At 36.3% G+C, this 20,872-nt stretch overlaps 1 protein-coding gene across 1 annotated transcript in view; it reads right to left on the reverse strand.

The window, feature by feature from the left end:
* Positions 1-20,872, reverse strand: part of LPCAT1 (lysophosphatidylcholine acyltransferase 1) — a 56,969-nt gene that overhangs the window by 19,863 nt on the left and 16,234 nt on the right. Inside the window, exons 6-8 of the mRNA XM_009583575.1 lie at positions 15,702-15,736; positions 13,002-13,056; positions 9,319-9,401 (exon numbers count right to left, since the gene is read on the reverse strand). Coding sequence (XP_009581870.1) covers positions 9,319-9,401; positions 13,002-13,056; positions 15,702-15,736 — 173 coding nt within the window. The remainder of the gene's footprint in view (positions 1-9,318; positions 9,402-13,001; positions 13,057-15,701; positions 15,737-20,872) is intronic.

Consider the following 20,872-nt stretch of genomic DNA (forward strand, 5'->3'; position numbering starts at 1 on the left):
TTTTCCTTGGAAGAAGAAAAAGGGGTGGATGAAAGGAGGAAAGTCTATCCTGCTAGTTTAGATTACTTCCTATTCCCTTCTTTTGTACTGTGTGCGCACTAGATCACCCTTATAAACTTCCCTGTCAACTGTCAGTGAAATAGCTCAACTCCTAGGAGTTCAGCAAGAACATACTACAAGCAGTACTATCCAAAGTGGCTTACATAAAAGAATGTGGTAATAACCAAAGGTCTTACCCAGCCAGGCATATTACACCAAATTTCATCAGATCTTAAGGCAACAGCAGGTATAGCACACAACAGAAATACAGGAACTTATGGGTGATCAGCTGAAGCATAGAGCAACTACACAGAAAAGGGGAAGCTGGTTAAAAATAAGTTAAAAGAAGAAACTGAAAGGCTAAAGTGTTCATTTGTGGTACAAAACAACACACCGTATTAGGGAATCAGGTGAAGTTACAAGACACTTATCAAGAAAGGTTCTGAAAGGACAAAAAAAAAAAGCCAGTATAACTCGGCAACTGATTAAAGGTGGCAATTAGAATAAAAAGACTTTTTTTTTTAAAAAAACCAAACATGTTCTCTCAAGGGAAACAGAGAAGACAGACAAGTTAAAACATAGCCATAAGATGGCAAGCCAAAGCAAGAAACAGTAACTTGTTAAAACTAAAAGCTAAAAGTTTTTCAAACACATCAAAAGAAGGATGACTAAGAAAGATCAGGCCACTCAACCTGGGGGGAGGGTAGAAGCCTGACTGACTGCCATCCCAGAACTGACGCCAGACTTAAATAAGTTCTCCTAAATAATGGTCCCCAAACACGTTGAAGGAGCCTAGCCAAAGAGGAATTAAAAAAACAACCAAACAAAAACCAACGACCAACCAAACCCAAACTTACGGTACAGAACAAATTCCAAACAAAAGCAGGGATCATCTCAAACTCAGCCAAACCATAAGGGGAAAACACAACCTGCATCTTTTTATAGCTGTGTGCACCCCTTACAGAAGGAGTGGTATTTGGGCCAGACTTATAGTGCTATCAGTACAGGAAAATTCCTACAATTAATGCCTGCATGTATGCCCAGTGTCAACACATACACAAAACAGGATTGAGAAGGATAAAAGCATCTTCTCTTCCTCACTTGTTGGCTATTTTCCAGCCTTTGGACTTCCAAAAAAAGCAAAATTAACTGAAACAGTGTGTTTATATAAACATCCAGACTTTCAGAACTACAAAGATCAGAAGTAAAGAAGGGAAGAAACAACTTTTGGTCACAGTAAAGTTCAGTCATAGGATCAACCAAGGCCAGATAAATTAGAGTTCAAGGGGCTCCTGAGTTCACAAGATAAAGCACAAACTGTATAGGGCTAGCAGTTCAACACTGCTAATTTCAGTTCAGAATGTTGAAGAAACTGAAGCTGGGGAACATATAAAGTTCATTATTTGTGCTAAGACTTGTGAATTTTTCAATTTCTTAAAATAAAGACTGGCATACTAGAGCTCACTGTAAAGCCTGGGTGCAACTGCAACTCACACGATTTTCTACAGAACCAGTTACCAGACTATTCCAACTTATCTCCAGGGCAATCTTTCTCTACTTCAGTTCAACTACTAGGAAAAAAAAGATCATTTCAATTTGAGATGCAAATGGCAAGTGCAACCCAATGTTTTTAATAAACTAGGAATATAACAGCTTTTCCCATATCTTCATTTGGAAGCATTTTTTTCTCCCCTCTTTTCTTCATACTAACTCTGCTTTCACAGTCAGTTATCCCAAGCCTGGCCTTTTTAATGTTCAGCAATTTTATATGGCCAGACGTGCATGTCTGGCTTGACATACCTTGAGACTTTTTCGCTCCCTACCTTCCCTGAAATGCTGCCTATTTACCTTTCATGATATCACACTACATGAAATTCCAAAGTCAGCAAGTCACTTCAAAAAATAAAACCAAACCAAAACCAAACAAAACCCAAAAGCCTTCCTGCAAACCCAATCTGTTACACACAACAGTTGTACTTCTTATATCCTGACTTCTCACACCAAACAGCCCCCTATGTCTAACACTTGTGCAGTCATAATATAAAAATAAATTATCAACTTTCTCATATTCTGCATACCAATCCACTACGCGTGCAGCATTCTGAACATAAAACAGAATGTGGCTGCTGTAATATTATGCAAAGTAAGAGAAAGTAGTATAGGCAATATTGTGACATTCTGAATCTGTGCTTCAACAAAAACATTTTCAAAATGTTTTAAATTGTTAATAAGCAGAACTGTGAACTAATCTAGAAAATATTCCACAGGCTGCTCAAAAAAACTCTTTAAATCAGCTATAATCTTTATAGCATGCTGAAAACATTAAAAGAATATCAAATTTGGTATTTTACTTCACTATCAGATATTTAGGAAAAAGACATACAAAACATGGTGGACAAATAATCCCAGCTTCTAGTCGTCATCTGTACAGGAACTTCCTGAACCAGAAACTATTCGTACCACTGTGTTTTAGAATCATTGATAGACCAAATTTTTTACAGTGTATCTCAGCTCTGATGAATTAATTTTATTCATCTAGTAGTGAATGCCACAATTTTGTACATGTTTTAAAGAGTATTTCCATTTACTTTCAGCTGATCTACTGTTGAGTGCTTTCTACCTCTTTGCTGCGGAAAGTAACTGACTTCCCTTATTATGCTTTTCCAGACCACTCATGATTTTACTGATGTCAAAACAACCCTCCACACTTATTTTTCCCCTTTTTTTTTTTCCTCCTTTTTCTTTCTTTCTTTCCCAAGCTGGAGAGCTTTCACCTATTTAGTTTTGGAAGGCCAGGGCAGATAGCCCCTTTTCTCTCCTTGGACTACTCCTACTTTGTGATATTCTCTAAGCAAATGAAGGTCCAGTCATAAGAGTCTGGAGTTCAGAATATAATATGTCATCATGGTTTAAGTTGTAGACAGAAGCAGCAGCTGCTAACAGCTGCATTTATCCCTAGTGTTAAGAAAATGGGTCCTGTAATTGTTGGTCTTGTAGGCTTGTACATCACAAATCTTCAAGGGGTGAAAAATGAAGCAGGTTCTCTTTGTGTTGTCAGCATTCAAAAATCTAGTTCAAACCAGACTGTTGCAAAAATATTACTTACCTTTAAAAAATTTATTTATTCCTTGAGAAAATAAACTTAGCAAGAAGCTGCACAGAGTTAACCCTGTTCAGTAACTACGTTTGCCTAATTGCCACACTTAGAGCATTCAAAGAAATAAACAGAGTGCCCAATGTAGTTCTCATCTCCACTTTTGTATGTAGCCTGAAACCTAAACAAATGGATGCTTGTTAACTCCAGCACTTCAGTAATTCCACTTATACTGATCCTCATGCCTTTGATGGTATAAAAATGACAAAAAAAAGTCTTGAATTTCAAAGTTGAGTGCTGAGCATTCAACCAGTGCTTTGGCAGAACCACATATAAAACTTCAGACAGCATAGGCACAAAGCACAGCAGTTTTTCAAAAGTTAGATTTAGTTGGCCCCTGAAAATACAACAAATAGCGACGAGATAGACCAGTAAGCTACTGTAAACCCACATCCTCAAGGCTATTCTTCAGCATTACCATATCACATACAGTAGCAGAGATCACATTCTGATACTGTCAAAGCCTGCAAAAAAAAAAAAAAAAAAAAAAAAAAAATCTCATTTTGACTATGTAGAAAATGAGAAAAGGTGAAATGGACACAGAAGACACTGTAATATCTTTTGCCTTCACCACTATGCTGGAAAAAAGGATTCTTTCCTCAAAAGCAAAAACGTAATCCTTGTATGTCAAGCTAACAAGAGTTACGGCTTTAACAGTATGACATGCTCCAACAAAGGGAAGGTGATCCTGGCAAGGACTTGACAGAGGAAACATAAGGAAGACGTTTTCAAGGAATAAGGAAGACGTTTTCAAGGAAACATAAGGAAGACGTTTTCAAGTTCCATGTCTAACACTCTGCACTTTAATTGATTTGAGCATCTACTGTAAATATAAAAACATGTCTTTAAACAATTGTGTAAGTAGAGAAGAAAAACAAAGTTATTGGAAAAATGCAAACCAGACTATGACATCTTGGTATTTCTACAGGAAGTCTACCTTTCTGCGCTTGCCACAAAAGAAACTTCAAAACTCCTGGACAGTGTCGTGTATGTAGTTACAATGCTGAGTTCTAACACCAGAAAGATCAGAAAAATGAAATGCTCAAATCAGGAATGCTGACAGAACTTCAGTTCTGAGGTGCTTACAGTTTTGAAAAACAAAGGGGGAAAGGTGTCCAGTTTCCATCAGGTTTCAGTCTAAACATCTGCCATATGCATAAAAAAATTAACAAAGTTGCAATATTTTAACTTGCATTTTTTTCCAAATTGTACCATCTAAACCATATTCTCTGTAAGAGAAACTAACAAACTAAAGGAAAACAAATTGTATTTATATGTTAATAAGTGTCCAACAGGTCTGCATATAATTATCTAAGCAGTTTACATCTGTAATTATGGGTGAGGTTACTCTAAACTCGCACAAAAAGCCTGCAGTGCAGATTTGCACAATTAGCTGCCTGCACTTCCATTGGCTTATTTGTATACAAAATGAATAGTGCTAAGTACATGCAACTAACTAGAAGCTGAGCTACTGACATACTCCTTTTAAATATACTTGAGGCCCAATGGATAGTAAGGTAACAAACTAACAAATTCTGTTTTGCAAAGTGGGAGCGGAAGGGTTACATACTTTTTTTTTTTTAAAGCAATACTTCTATACCCAAACAGTACTTTCATTACTTTACAACTATCAGATAACTTCCAGAACAGTGCTAATTAAAATTAGGTGTTCAAGAATCTACTCAACAGGCAAATGGCTACAATCGCACAATGAAAAGAAACAACTTTTTTTTTTTTTTTTTAGGGAAAAAACCCTAAAGAAACCACAAAACAAATGAACTTTAAATGGGTATCAGTAAATTAGAAACTGTGATGCCGAAAGACACGATATGAAAAGACAGAGAAAAAGTTGCAATTGATGCAGCTAAGAAGCATAAGACTGTTTTTAAAGCATAAGAAAAAAATATAAACAGTGACATAACTTATGAGGATAGTAGCATAACTAGCTAAGGATAGTAAAATTGCCAAGAGGCAAAAAAGCTGTTACATGCAATAAATACTTTACATTAGGAAACAATACCTTATGAATAAAATGAAGTCGTTTCCAATGCTTTAACAGTGGTAGAGATGTTTTCTTTATCACTGAGAAATTTTTAGAAGTAAATACTTGTGATGGCAAGGTCAGATGATTTGTTCCTAATAATTCTAGAAGAGCGGGGATTGAAGCCTCAAGTCTACACACCGACAATTTTACAACACTACTGTAGTTCCAGTAAATCATGAGTTAATACTTCGAAGATATAAAAAAAAAAGTAACAACATAGGCCAGAAAGCTTAACACCCAACTAGAAAATATATAGAAGAAACAGTAAGTGCTGAAATTAATAAATTAACAGATCAAAATAATCCACGTTGACTACCATCAATGTAAAGTGATATCAGCTCACGCACATGAAGACCAAAGTGATGATTTTGCAATTGTAATACTTACAAAAGTGAGCCAATATAATATGTATCTACATGGCATGGCTTACTAGCATGGTGGTATCAGAACTGTATTAGAGCAGTAAAGAACATAGAAAGTGAATTAAAACTCAAGATATCACCAAATTTTATTTATTTATTTTAAAGAGAGAACCTGCATGGACTGTTGCCATATTTAAAAGCACTCAACATTTTCAGTGATTTGAAAGTGACTCTAAACACACTTCCTGATAGCGTGTTGTGGATGAGATGGGTATCGACTAAACAGAGTTGCAGCCAGAACAAGGCCAGAAAGACCAAAGACAGACAGACTCATGCAAACTCAATAGGTTGTACGAGAAAATCAAATGCAAAGCATATTGATAGGGAGTAAGTAGGGGTCTGTACTTTAAACAGTAGATTAATCTAATCTGCACATACCTTTTGTGCAGAATAAGAAAACAATCCAAACGAAGACAAGCATGGAGTAACTATTCAGCAGCAGTGGCTATCCTGCGTAAGTAATTCCAGTTCTGATTACAGAGATAATCCCCAAAACAGAAGAAACTGTGAGCATAGTGGCTGTAACAAGACTGCACATGATTCTAGTTTTTGGCCCAATGCTATTGAATAAATATCCGTCAATGAGAAAAAAGGTTGAAGATCACAGACATTAAAATACTGGTAATTGCATAGGTGAGATTAAGAAACCTTTTTAGAAAGAAACTATGGCTTTTTGTAGATGCTGTGAAGTGATCAACCACTAAGGCTTGGATCTTGCTCATCCTCCTGATGAGGACTACTCCAATAAAAAGATATCATTACAAGTTAGCATTGCAGGAAGCAAATAGCCACAGACTCAACTGAAAGGTCTGTAGAAGTTGTGAGCCTTAAATTCATTTTCTACCATGACAGAGTGTCCTTTAAAAAATGGAAATATATCACCTGGATTCTTGTGGAATTTGGTGACAGATCAGTGCACAAATACTGAAACACCACCAATCAAGAAGAGATCACCTCATATTACATTTGAACTAATTAAAACATAAACTAGGTTAAGTTTAGAAAAAAAGTCTATGGAATGAGGTCCTGAAAGGCAGGAGGAAAGGGTGCTTTCAGAATAGTAATCCATCCCCAGCATGGTCCAGGAAAAACAAACCAGTGTGTTCATACTCAAATGGATGGTATATGGCAGCAGAAAAGATGAATGATAGAAATGGTGGGTTAACACTTGAATGCATCTTCGAAAGTAGAGCACTACAGCAGTTAAAAAATGGCATTTCCTTTGTTATTGTATGGCTGCCTGAGGGAACCTGAAGTCCCTGGCCTGAAACAGAAAGCCAAAAGGCCAGGCTCACTTTGGATTTCACTTTTTGGGCAAGTAAATTCATCTGTCATGCAAGAAACTAATGTCTTAATGAAGCAAACCTCTGTGAATGACAGCATCTCCTTTGTCAAATATTCAATTTATATATAAGTGAACAGGAACTATCTAGAGACCCCCATCACTCGCATCTGTGGCTGCCCACAGAAAAGCTAAACAAATAAGGCTAAACCAAAAATTGTCCATAGAGTCAATAAGTAGAAGCAGCATAAGAATAAAACATCCTGTCAAGTGCTTTGTTCAACACTTCACAGAAGCTGTTCACGAGACAAGATTCTGATGAAGGCAAACAGATTTCAGGAGTGAAAATAATATCTATTGTTGCATTCAGCAAGTTCTATCAGTTCCCCTTGAAATCAGGGGCAAGACACAAGGTTTTGCTGCAACACTGGTTCTAGACTCACAAATGCATTATTATCTGGGACTGCCACCTCTGCTGCTATAAAATATGCAGTAGGATTAGACTCTGCTTCCAGAAAAATATGATGGGGAGGAAGGGGAAAGCAGACACCTAAACAGATCCTGAAGTGACCTTTTGACATTAAAATGGTACACTGTCACCGATTCAATCTTCAAGAAAAGGAGACAAATCTAGATGAAGTAGTAATACTGTCTTTTATTCAGCAATGCAGGGTGCAATGCTAGTACCAAACAGCACCTGGGGTGCTAGAGTTGCAACTGCTACAGCTCCAGAACAGATTGACAGCATCTGAGCTGCTATCTCCTACACCAAAAGCCACATGAATGAACTGGGAGAGTCTGGAGAACTGCCACTAGAAGTAAGCATCTGGAAGTGGTCAGAAGTAAACAAATTTTGGCTACACTGATGTTATTTTAAGTGGTCTACAGTAATCCACAGTATCCAGGAGTCAGAATTCTGGTTTATTCCCATCTGCATTTTAACTTCAGAATTTTGATATCCAAACACATTTATTTTCCTTTCACATCAACACAGCATCTGCAGCCCTTTCTTCATCTCAAAGCAAGCCATATTTGCTATCCCCCATTCTGACAGTCTTCCCTTTCGACCTGCATCCCACTTCTGTTACCCCAAATGCCTAATTCTTCTGAGGTGGGAGGGAGAAACAAAAGGAAGAGGAAAATATCTCTCTCCTCCTACACACACATAGAAGGGAAGACTTTCAACATGAAGGTTGTTAAACTTCTGTAATCTTTCAAAATTTCCCCTTATACCACCCAATCCCTGTCATCTGACTGGAGTGAAGTTCAGAATGAAGGTTTCTTAACACAGCCTTCTACCCAAAGTCTAAGGACAACACTTTTATGTAGTACCAGTTGACTGTCTTAAATTAACTACAGAAGTCTTTGAGGCTATCACAACTCTAAGACAGGTTGATTCACACAGATGCTTTTGTTTTTTTTTTTTTTTGTGAGAAATGTCCTTTCATACAACGGATCGAGTATTGATCTATTGTTATATTATAGGCCCAACATCCTTAAGGAAACTCAGACAGCTGGGTTCTGCTTATAAACCAGAGAAGAATTACCAGTTTCTGTCTACAAAGTGGCCTTTGGCTGAAACTGATAACTTAGAAATGGGAGAGAAGTTACACAAAGGAAATTAAAATTTCACAAGTTCTTTCAAAATTAGGAGTAGAAAGATCCATAAATCCTTTAAGAGTTATTAATGATCATAGACCTGAGGGTTCTCTCTAAATACTGAAAAGAACGTATATTGACTAATGGAAGATTTACTGAAAGGACAAAAAATGAATGAACAAGAGAGGTTAATGAAAAATACAACAAGAGAGAATGAAGGTCTGAGTATTCAATGTTAGCTTTATTATACACTATAGACAAGTGTTGTTAAGTGTCCTCACATTAACATTCAACTTCAGTTAGTTGTTTGCATTCTATCAGTGCTCTGTTTCCAACACAAGCAGCCTTCCTGTGCTTTACTGTTTGAAACAACAACAGGTGAACAATGAATACATGAAACTATTCTTAACCTCATTAAAAAAGTCATAGCTTAAAATGCAACCTCAGTAGCACAAAATTCCGTTACATTAACTTTCATACAATTCAACTATACCTTTCTCCCCAGAGGACTAAATAGCCACAGCAGCAAGCGGAACTGGCTTGCTACATGAAGACATGTTAAAAAACTAAGCAACTCCTACAGTTCCTGCTGTATTTGTGGCTCCCTGGCCTCCTCATAGAGGAAGGCAACTTCTATATAAAATGTTTTGTATACACTACTGCAGACTACAAGCTTCTTTGCAAGCAAGCAACCACACTGACTTGATTTCATGACATTTTCTTGATCCTAAAATTAAAATCACATGTCTATTTTTATTCCATATTACAACATACTTACTCTGCCATAACACGTCTGACGTTATTGGCATATAACGCTGGATTTTTTCTTTCTTCTTCTGAAGGAATATACACGGGTAGAAACTGCATACAGAGAACCGAATTATACCAGGAATATTTAACATTTTAAACAATCTCTACTATAGCACTATGGTGAAAGATGCATAAAGTTTGTTGCTACTTACAAAATTATATTAACAAAAGGACTATTAAAAAAAAAGGTAAAAATTGAACTCTTAAATGCTTTAGGATGCATCTTACTTTTAGAAATTCATGTAGCAGTGACTCTGGTCATTTCTTACCTCATGGATTATAGAGTTTTATCTTCCTTTCATAAGTGGGACCAGGAATTTTTAAATCGTTTAAAAGTATTAGCATTTTCTTTCACAAACTTTTCTCCTACATCCTGTATTGTTCAGCTCTTTGCAGATAACCAAGAAAAGCACCTGCTACATGAACATTGTTCTATAGCTTAAATATTAAGAATTCAAATTCTCAGGACATCAGGCATTTACTGTTCCCCCTGCACATTTTGAAATCATATATGACTGCTTAATGTACACATCAGAAGTGTTTTTATCCTCTGTTGTTGGAGATTTTGAAAAATTTCTCCTTCAAATTGGACACTGGATATTAATACTCAGTTGAAAGAAAAATTCTAAATAAATGCAGATGGCCACAGAATCACAGAACAATTGAGGCTGGAAGGGGAAAATTAAACCAGAACTGCTGGAGACCTGCAACAGAAAAGGCAGCTTTCAGAATGGAATGGCCTATATTAAGCCTCCCAGCTTTTGGCCATGTTTTTAAGTGTTCATTGAAATATGATGTAAGCTCCAAGATCATGGCCAGTCTCACCCATACAAACTCTCAAAACACCCCATTTCTGCGAAATAACTAACTTCTCAGATAGAAGGACAAGAAGGGATCACACTGATTCCCACCGCCGCTCAGTACCAGACAGACAATTCCCTTAGTAGTACAACACAATGAGATAATTTATGCACCAAGTGAGCAAAATGTTTGTAATCCTTCGGAAAGCTTCTGAAGTAGAAACCAAATTTGTAATAAGCTTAATTATATTTCATATAATTACCTATCAGTAATACAAAATGGGAATTATGATCCAGAAATTTCACACTGGTCTTTAAAAAAGAAAAGAAGAATTGGGGAATAAATATAAAGTTTATCATTTAAGCAAATACTTCTCAATAACTAAGAAGTTAGCTGTATTTTCAGAATCGCATAATGGTATGGTAAGCAGTACCCAAAATGCTGCCACTAGATGTTTGTCTGTTTCTTAGAAGTATTCAGTGATGGACAAATTTTTAATTTATTTTGGGTTTTGCTACCGTTTTCCCTATATGCACCACTGCAATTGAAAACATACTACTCCTGTCTTCTAGGTTTACAAGCAGGTACGCAAGCCTGATGTGATGTAATATACAGAAGGACAAAGACTGTGAAGCTAATAGAGACAGAAAGACTGTTCCTTCGAGTTCCAAGCCCAATTGTATTTCTTTTGCTTTGAGTTGCAAATTGCTAGCAAGTCATTCATCCAAACACAGGACAAGTTTGAATATGAGGCAATTTCAGAGGTGTTCTACATGTCTGTGCCTAACTGGACGGAAATAGCAAGATTATTTCAGCACCACTAACAAAACTAAGAACTCTCAGCTGCTGCAGACTGTGATGGATGTATGAGCACTGAAGCTGACAGGCCAGCAAAACAAACTGACATGAGCCAAAACAAACTACATGCACAGGTGATCACATACCCTTTCTTATTTACAAGACTGCTTGCATGCCAGTTCCAAGTACAGGATGGATGGATGTATAGGCGGGCCAATATTTATAGTAACCTATTATAAAATCTACATAGATGCTTGCTCCTCAATATACATGTTGGATGACATGTATGGTATGCCAGAACATACATTATATGCAGAGAAGCCCAGACTAACAAACTTTGAATCCTGATTGCTGGCTGTTAGACCTTACAAGCTATCATTTAATCAAAAACATACTGAAGTCGTGTTGCTTTGCTGTACATCTCCCTGAGTTATTGGATCTTCAGCAGTAATTCTGGTATCAAGGCTGGTTGGTATTTGCCAGTATCCCTATGCTGATGGAACAAAGCAGGAATAAAAGCCAACAAACTTTGGAGACTGGGGAAAAACATGACTATGAACACAGAACAACTCTTTTTTCCTTTATGTTCCTAAATCTGCAGCACTTCCTTACAAAAACAGATTCAACAAGTAGCTCTCAAGTACTCTGCCTCATACTTGCAAGCAGACTTGCAAACAGCTCTGCCCCTCTACTCTCTGCCAGCTCCTGCTTTAGTATGGAGTGTTTCAGAAAGTCACTAGCCTTCCCCCCCCCCCCCCCCCCCAATTAAAAGATGACCAAAGATCATAACTTGTCCTTGTGCAAGTTCTGTATATGCTACAGAAACTCAGCATTCTGCCAATCAGATGGTTTGTCTTATCCCTGCATGAGGCAGTCACTTCCTGGCCCTTCTACCAAAAACGGCTGCTGTTCTGGAAATTAGATTTTTTTTTTTTTTTAATATATTATTAATAGCTGAAAACATGCAACTCAAGTGATAACACAAACCACAAATTTCTACAATAGATACAACTGTTCAGTGGCTGGGATTTTTTGCATTCATTATTTTTGACAAGAATTTATAGCATAAATAAGTAAACACAGACCATAGCAATGATAAATACTGATTAGCATATGTCATATGTCACAATAGTAACATATATGTGTATGTAAATATGTAACAGTTCTTCCTACTAATTTACCCTGCCATCAGAGATAAGTAGCTACTTCATTATTAAAAAAATGTAAGCAAAAGAACTGCAGAACATCTGTCAAATATCCTATATAACACCTTTAATACACCATACTTCTCCACAAAAATGTAATTACTCTCTGTAAAAATGTACAAGGACAGCAATTTAAAAGGAAAGGGTTTAATTCTTTTCGCATTTTCACTACAATAGCCTTCAGCCTTAGGACCACATAGCGTTTTCCTTAAAACAAAGTTAAGAATATACATAAACTTAAATTTTCTTTGTGTTTTCCAATTTCACATTCTGAACAGTGTAGCCTAATAAAAAAAAATAGCCAGACATTAAATAACCTATCTGGTCTATAAGAAACCACTTACAATGATTTTTCTCTAGAAGATAGTCTTAGTTTGTACATCAGCATTCACACACAGTTGGCACACTAGCTGGAATAGCAATCAGGCGATTAAAAGACAAGAAACTTGTTCACAAGACCCTTTAAACAGAGTCATCTATCTACTCAATTTGAATGAATAAGAAAGTAAAGTCTTAAGCCAAGTGGAAAACCATATTTTGTTATTCCATTTTTAGGCTACATTTTCAGATACAGAAGCCATTTGTCTAAAATATAAGTGGTATTTTAACCTGGGGTTTTTTTTTGGTTGTTGGGTTTTTTTGGGGTTTTTTTTGGGTGGGGTTTTTTTTTTTGGTTGTGGGTTTTTTTTTGGTTTTGTGTGTTTTTTGGTTTTTGGTTTTGTTTGTTTGTTTGTTTTTTACAGACTGTGTTAACATACAAAGTTTGAATACAAACTTTTACTGCAGAATGAATACAATATTATGTATTCTGATATTGCTCAGAATACACTGGTGTTTTTTTACTGACCTCAATTTCCACAGAATTGTGAAACTGACACAAAGTAAGCCACAGAATTTCTAACCTAAAAGGGGAAAAAAAAAGGAAAAGGATGGAGGAAAAAAAATTACATGTAGTGAAACAGTAGTACATTATGCTCCAAAATCTTCAAGTACCATTCCTACTTCTAGGTATGATCATATTCAGATACAATATTAACAGAAAAGTTCTTTGAGAGTACTTCTATACATTACATTCTGTAAGGTGAAATAAAAGCAATTTATACTGAAGTTGCATCTTAAAAAGACACCCAAAAGCAGGAAGGCAAGCAGTAATATGATATACAGGTACTAATACATACAGTAAGATACGATGTATGCATAGGTGTGTAAAGAAAGAGTAAGTCTGTTTCAGCAAAATGCTGTATTCAGCATAGAGTTGGCGAGATTAATTATAACTACTAAGATTTTATCATTACCTTAGTTTGGAATCAAAATTCATTATACTTCAGAAGTCTGTTAATGAAATGCATTACATGTGTTCTAGTAGCCTAAGACACAAGATACTGGAATAAGCTTGACCTTAGAAAGCAGTACGATTCAAATCCAGGAAAGGATTTAGTAAACCTAAATTAGGGAGCAGCGTCAGTAACCACATTTTATACAGTATCTAGGTAGTTACAGCAGTCAATCACTGTGAGGGGAGGGCTGGTCAAAATCCTCTTAGGCAGATAAAGTGCAGTTCCTAGAAGCAACACCCTACTCATTTTGCTATATATTCATTCAGGGCTACAACACATTTTTTTTCCTCTTCTTTCCTACTGAGCTTCCAACACATTAAAGCAAAGAAAAGGAGCAAGAACAACAGTGGAACTTGTGATTTGAAGTTTATGTCACTGACAGGAAACGTGAAAGTCTGGTTTCTAGGACCTTGTCCAAAAGCATTAAAAAACCCCAATAAGTTACAAGTAAACTTTTCTCTCTGCCATCTTTCTGTAATCCTCAAAGATTAAACCTTAAATTATAAGTATCAATTTAAAAAACTGATAGAACCTGTATCTAACTCAAGTCTGATGTGAGAAAACTTAAGTGGTATGCTATAGTCAATCTTTGTTTTCAAGGTACAGTCAGTTGATCTGCTCTGAATACTGTCAAACTAGTAAAAACATTACTTTCCATAAGTGGAAGAAAGTGTATAGTTTCCATATAACAAGTTTTCAATCATTTTATAGGCTACATCAACTTTGAAAAAACAGAATACTCCTGGATACATCAACATTTCCAGATTAAGTTTTGGCTAACACTATGACAGAAGAGAGACATTTGCTGAGAAAGTGAAGACTATTAGTCTTAACAGTATTTTCTGCTAAGACATCAGGAATACATTTTAGGTCACTCAGGAGAATTAATCGTAATTAAGTAAAGCTGTAATTTAAACTGACCCAGTGAATTTGCATAACATCACATGCTGCCTCAGATTCTGATTCAGCTTTAATTTAATTTAACTTTATTAGCAGAGGTCAGCACTTCCGAATAAGGGTTTTGTACACATTAAAGTGATCTGAGGCAACACACCTACAAGTTCCTTCCCTCTTCTTCCTCCGTCTATGTGTTCTTGACTCCTCAGGTAAGACACTTAGCTGGAAGTAAGCTACTGACCTTTCTCCCCTCTGGCTGAGTTTATTTGCTAGACGAACCGCAGTGCAAATGCAAAGGAAGAGGTAGGAACTCACAAGGAGAGAACAGAAATCCGTGCACGCAGTAAATGCTGCAGTACCTACCTACTTTAGACATGTCATAGATTCCTCTACTTCCAACATGATGATTTAACTGAAAGCTGAACCTTTAAAAGTGATCAATGATTTCCTCAAGTCTCCAAATCTAGACCTGTCCTTAATTAGACCTGGTTCCTAGTCCATTTGAAGGTGCAAAATTAATTGACAATTCTAAATTACTTGAATCTTGGCTAATCCCAATGGTTTCCTTGTAACCACCAAAATATAGGATCTCAGGTGAGACATTCAAAACAATAGTTCCCAAGAAGGAGGCTATGTCAAGCCACTAACCATAGAATTCAACTCCCCTTTACTTGTTTTGATCTTCACCTAAACATTTTAGAACTTCTACTCCACCCCCAACATGAAAATAATGCTAAAAAAAATTTTTTTTTTTTAAACAAGCAAGAACTGCTTCGTTTAGTATTTTACATTACATGAATTTGCTAAGGAACCTCTAGAAAAACATTTTGTTTTTTTTTTAAAAAAAAAAAGATCAAAGTTACATTCAGGCAAGATAATGGAAACAGTATCTCCAAATTCCCTGAGTGAGTTGACTGTTTCTGTGGGGCTAGACCAATTTCAAACAATAGCCATACAGATTTTATATAGAAACACAGCAAATCGATTTGTAGGCAATAAAATACATAAAGCAGAAGCAAGTTGTTTTACTTCAGGTACTCGGCACAAAAAAAAAAAAAAAAAAAGGAAAAAAAAACCTAAAATCCATTCTGCAAACCACCAAAATCATAGCAGCAGAATTACACTGTCTATACCTGGATTCCTCTAAGTATTATCATAATTAGGGAATAATAGATAAAAGATACAAATTAATCCCAAAGAATAATCCAATAACCAGCAATTACTACTTGGCTATATACGCCTATAAGACGTGTAAATAAAAACTAACGAGGGAAAACAATCATGATATAAGCAATAAAACATAAACCACTTACGCTCCTGGCCCTTGCCATGTCCATGTGATTGTATCCTAAGAAAAGAAGCATGACAGTTGCAATTAATTACCATCCTTTAAACTTTTGTTACATTATAGATAGTGTAACTGATGACATATGACTAAAAGGTTTCCATGGAAACTTCGATGCCCTCTTTGCAAAAGTTCTTAGCCCCAATAGGAATCAGCCTGCCTTTTATGTAGCTAGGAAATACCCAGTAACCTAGCTCTTAAACACAGAATATCTATATTCATAAAACATTTAAAGATCCAGGGATTCTTCAAATGCTGTTAGCCTTGGAAAAGGAAGTTATTTACTGTAAGCTGATGTTCCTTGATATGCATAGTCCATGTGTATTTTCCTAACCCATCCTGCTTGACAGGGTGTCCCTCAAGTGTCCCTACACTTTACTTGGACCTCCCAGCAATAGATATGAACACTAACACTTCTGAAGTGTTTGGGACCTGTGCAGATGACTGAAAGGAAGTCTGCTCAACTGACATGAAGCAGTAGGACAAGTAAAACCTTATGTCTTACCTCAGAACAGTATTTTACTGTTGCCTTTACTCACAGATGGCATACAACCACCTACCCAATCCAAGAATCAAAAGGCACGTTATAAGATATCTAAAGCCACCAATTTACTCTTGGGCAAGACCAGCAGCACTTCTAGATGGCTGAGATGAACAGTGTGTAAAACACTAAGAGAGGACAAATAGCAGTAAAAGAAGCGAACAAGATGCAAATAGCAAAAAGGGAACAGAGACCCGGAAACGAGTATGTAACAGGGGACAAGAAAGAATATGACAGTAAAGGTCATAACATTTTTAACTATAAGACTAAGAAACAGCATAGGACAAAACTGTAGTACTTGGAGACTACATTTACGTGTAGAAGGAAGACTCCAGAAGCCTGAAAATGAGTTCCAAACTATTGTTCTGACTAACTGGGAAAAAAATGTACAAGTCATTAATAGAAAGACAAGAGGACTCGGTAAATTTCTGAAAGACCAGATCAGAAAGATATATCTATCAACCTACTGAAAATGTTCCAGTTCAGTTCTATGCTACCAAACAAAACCATTTTACAGAGTTTAGGTGACCACATGGGCCATGATCTTGAAAAATCAAGTCAAACTCATGTTTTAATTACCATTTACAGCAAAAGGCTGTCACAAGTGAAAATGAAAGAAAGCAACACATCCATAAAAGGTGAAAAATGTGATAGATCAACAGCTTGGAATAAGATCAATATATCATGAAGGACTACTAAAAATTTAAACCTTGACTTTCAACAATTATTTTAAATCAAACAAAATATGATAAAGAACGATTCCATCTTTAGCAATCAACATACATGCATGCAAATAGACTCCTCCATGTAGTGATCTTATAGAACTTTACTGTCTATAGTTTTACTGTTAAACTGCTTCTGGCAATTTTAATGTGTCTGATAACACTGCAAGTAAACACATTATGGGCTTTGTTTTTTCCACAAGGAACTTTCATTTACAAACCCTGACCACTGCAATGTAGATAGCTGGTAATTTCTCTAATCAGAGACTAGATCTACCATATAGAATAACACCACAGTACTATACATAACCAATTCGGCTCTCTAAATTGCAACAGTGTAGGAGACAAAAAAGGGAGTTCTACGAAGTACCTTGCCTGGGCAACAGATCACTGAACAGCGAATAGGTATTTTCAGAATCCAGACATTGTGCTGGCTAGCTGGCAAGACAAATGCAAATAAGCCATGTATCTATCAACAATCCTGCGAGAAATTGCCAATGCGAATGTCACAGCAGATGTGCATGCTTTTTCTCATCGAGAACATCAGGATGCAGCAGGGATGACGACTATAAATGCTATGTAGTGGAAAACAGGGTTCTGCTCTGCAAGAAGCAGATCTATTTTGTAGGAGACTCCTGCTAGCATATCCAATATTTTTATGATAAAAACAGCAAGCAGAAGATGGGAAGTGGTATTTTCTGTACCTAGTTTAGGTACCTTTTATATTTAATCGCAGCTACCAGCTTATGCGTATGGACAGCATTCACTTTGATAGCATTCTGAGTATACTTTTGAAACTTTTGCATCTAGATAATGAATCCTTTGAATTGCGTGGAAGTACATCCTCCATATAATTTGTATTTGACACAAGAAGATATTGAGAATCATGACAAGCTTCAAACAGCAGATTGCCTGTGTTTTTACATGCTCAATCAACCCTGATACACCAAAGCTGCACAAGAATTGCTGCCAAACCTCTTACCAAACAGCACAGTTATCTGTGCTAGACACTTGGACATAAAAATACATTTTAAATCGCTCTGTGATATTTAAACAGGTATATAGCCTTTCATAATTACCAGCACTCTAACAGAAAATTCAAATGAAGGAAAAGCTGTATACATGAAGAAAATTAGTCTAAAAATGAATTGCAAAAAGGATTGCTGTAGAACCTATGGATGGAGACATTAGAGCATTTCTTTTGATTAGAATAGGTAATAGCTGTCTAGCATCCAATAGGCAAAATACTACCAAACTAGATAAACAGAAGTAAATTTCGAATTTCAAGTCTAAACAACACCTTAAGCCTTACAATTTCTTTCTGCTCCTGCATCAAGAGGAGCAACATACTAACATACTACTCCTAAAGAAACATTGACACAGGACCAGAGGCATCATCTACTGGAAATAATCACAAGCCTGAAGAAGAAAGGTATTCAGGGGACAACCCTGACTAGAAAGAGAGTTCTTCATGGCAACGAGAACTAGATCTATTTGCTAGAAGAGAACTGAATTTACATCATCATTTTTTGCCACATGTTTCAGTCCACTGCAGAACAGTAGTATTTTACCTAGTTCTTGAATAATTCGAGTACAAAGAAATAAATGTGTAAGAGTGCATGCACTGATTACATCCACCCCAGGGCTCTGATCTCCAAAAGCCTCCCAAAACAGTCAGCTGCACTCAAGTCCAAGACTGTTCTCACCTGTACTGTGGAACTCAGAGCTCTGAAGGTAGAACAGAGCAGGCAGTTCAAGCTAAAAGCAGTGGGGCAACTGCACACAATGCACATCTGGAATTCATTGGCTAAGCAAAGATCTTAAGAAACTCCTTTCTAAACCTAAAATTATAATATGCAGCGGTCAAACAAGGCAACAAACAGGAAGCCAGAGACAATTAAAGTTTGCTAGAAATGCTGTCTTAAGTGTATGAAAAACAATGTTGTCTCCCTACTCTGTTGTTCTTACTTGCTACATAACCCTTAACTGTACCACATCTTACTCCTCCTTCTTCTCCTCATTCTAGCTTTGCTGCAACTCTACCGTAGCCCTCAGGCTAATCTAAAAATTAAATAGTAATAGCAATTATTCTTGCCCCCCATTAATGCTTAGTGGAAGTAGACCTTAGGAGATTAAATGACTCAGTAAGGCACTGAAAACCTAAGTGTTTTACTTTCTCCTAATACTTTTTATTGCTGTAAAGTTCCATACACAGATTCAGGCAAACTCTGATGGATATCTATATAAATATTTACAATTTCTTTTATGACATTTTGCAATAATATTAAAAAAAAAAAAAGAAAATTTTCATTAAAATTTTCATTGATTTACCTCAATGTAAAAAGCTCATAATTTCTGTTGATAGAGTATTAGGAATTTTTAATATTAGTTTACAAACTTTGTATATTATGTACTACAGGCAATAAGGGCATTTCAGTATGAAAATGGATTTTTGAAGATACCTGCAAATTAATGTTTGATAGCATTATATTGTTTGATATTGTTATAAATACGTTTACTATTAACCAAAAGTAACAAGGTATATTAAGTATGACATAAGGCACATGCATATTTGCAATTTAAACTGGCAATGCAATAAAGGTTTAAAAATATTTTTAGAAAATAATCTTTCTTCTTGAAAATAAAACAATTATGTAATGAAAAGTCTCAGGCAACCTGCTACAATGCACTTAATACTATGCAAGCATAACAGGCTGCTATACTTGTCACAGCATCCGCAAAAATAATTTTTGGGTTTGTTACTGCAAACTAGTTGACTGCCATCACACCTTGTCTCAATCAAGAGCAAGTGGTGGTCTATGTATATTAACTTTGCTTAGGTTCTTTTATTTTTCAATCAAGCATATGTTTTGTATCAACCTCTAAATTGACAGAAAGAACAACGGATGGAAACACTTTAAAACATAAGCACTCAGGTACCAAGAGGAAACGAAATCCTTCCTTAGATCGAAGGGTTGTTAATGGGCTAGTCAAAGAGAAATGATGTGAGATCTTCTGATGTGACATGCATCAGTAAAGACAGTCCTTATTTTACTGCTGACACTTTTCCCACCCTCCCCTAAATAACTTCTATTTTAGAAGGGAACAGACTGGACCTGAAAATAGCCCCAGAGGGCTCAAAAGAAACTTCAAGTACAAAAGCTAACAAAGTTCACTAGGAAGTATCTTCTAATTAACTGAGGAATGTAGACAGACAGGATTCTGGCTGCAGTAGGACAGGAAAGTATCACATCAGGTAAACTGAATAATAATAATGATACAAAAAAAAAACCCAAAACCCAACCCTCTTCTGTGCTTTCCTGTAGGCTTTGTCTTGAAGTAGATCAAGTGAGCTTTGTCTTCTTTTGTTTGCCTATATCTTTACAAGTGTTTGTAACTATTGTTTAATTTAGATATTGTAAATAAACACTATAATTTGCATGTATAATTTACGTGAATCTGATTTATATTAAGGACTACTCCAAATCAGCTAGTGTCTAGCATTCCTCAGCGAAGTGCACAGTGAATGTAAACCATGGACAATCAGACACCTTATAAAGGTGCCAAGGTCCCCAACACATTATGCTATTATCATTCAGCTAGTTGCATTAATTTGTGACTAACATCCCCACAGGCAGGAGGTGCAGAAGCATCTTCCAGCAATAAAGAAAACTCTCCAGCACACACTGCAGTAACAGGGAGCACATGGGAACACAGATCCTAGGCAGAAATTGACATTCGTCTTGTCATTTGTACAGTACTTCTTGTAACAATCTGAGTAGCCTTCAGAGCACTGTTTTAAAGGAGTAACCTAATAAAAGCAGAAACATTTAAACTGTCTCAGTTAAGACTATTTATATTGCTAGAGACTTAAGG

Source organism: Fulmarus glacialis, unplaced genomic scaffold (assembly GCF_000690835.1).
Source record: "Fulmarus glacialis isolate BGI_N327 unplaced genomic scaffold, ASM69083v1 scaffold2818, whole genome shotgun sequence".
Taxonomy (NCBI): domain Eukaryota; kingdom Metazoa; phylum Chordata; class Aves; order Procellariiformes; family Procellariidae; genus Fulmarus; species Fulmarus glacialis.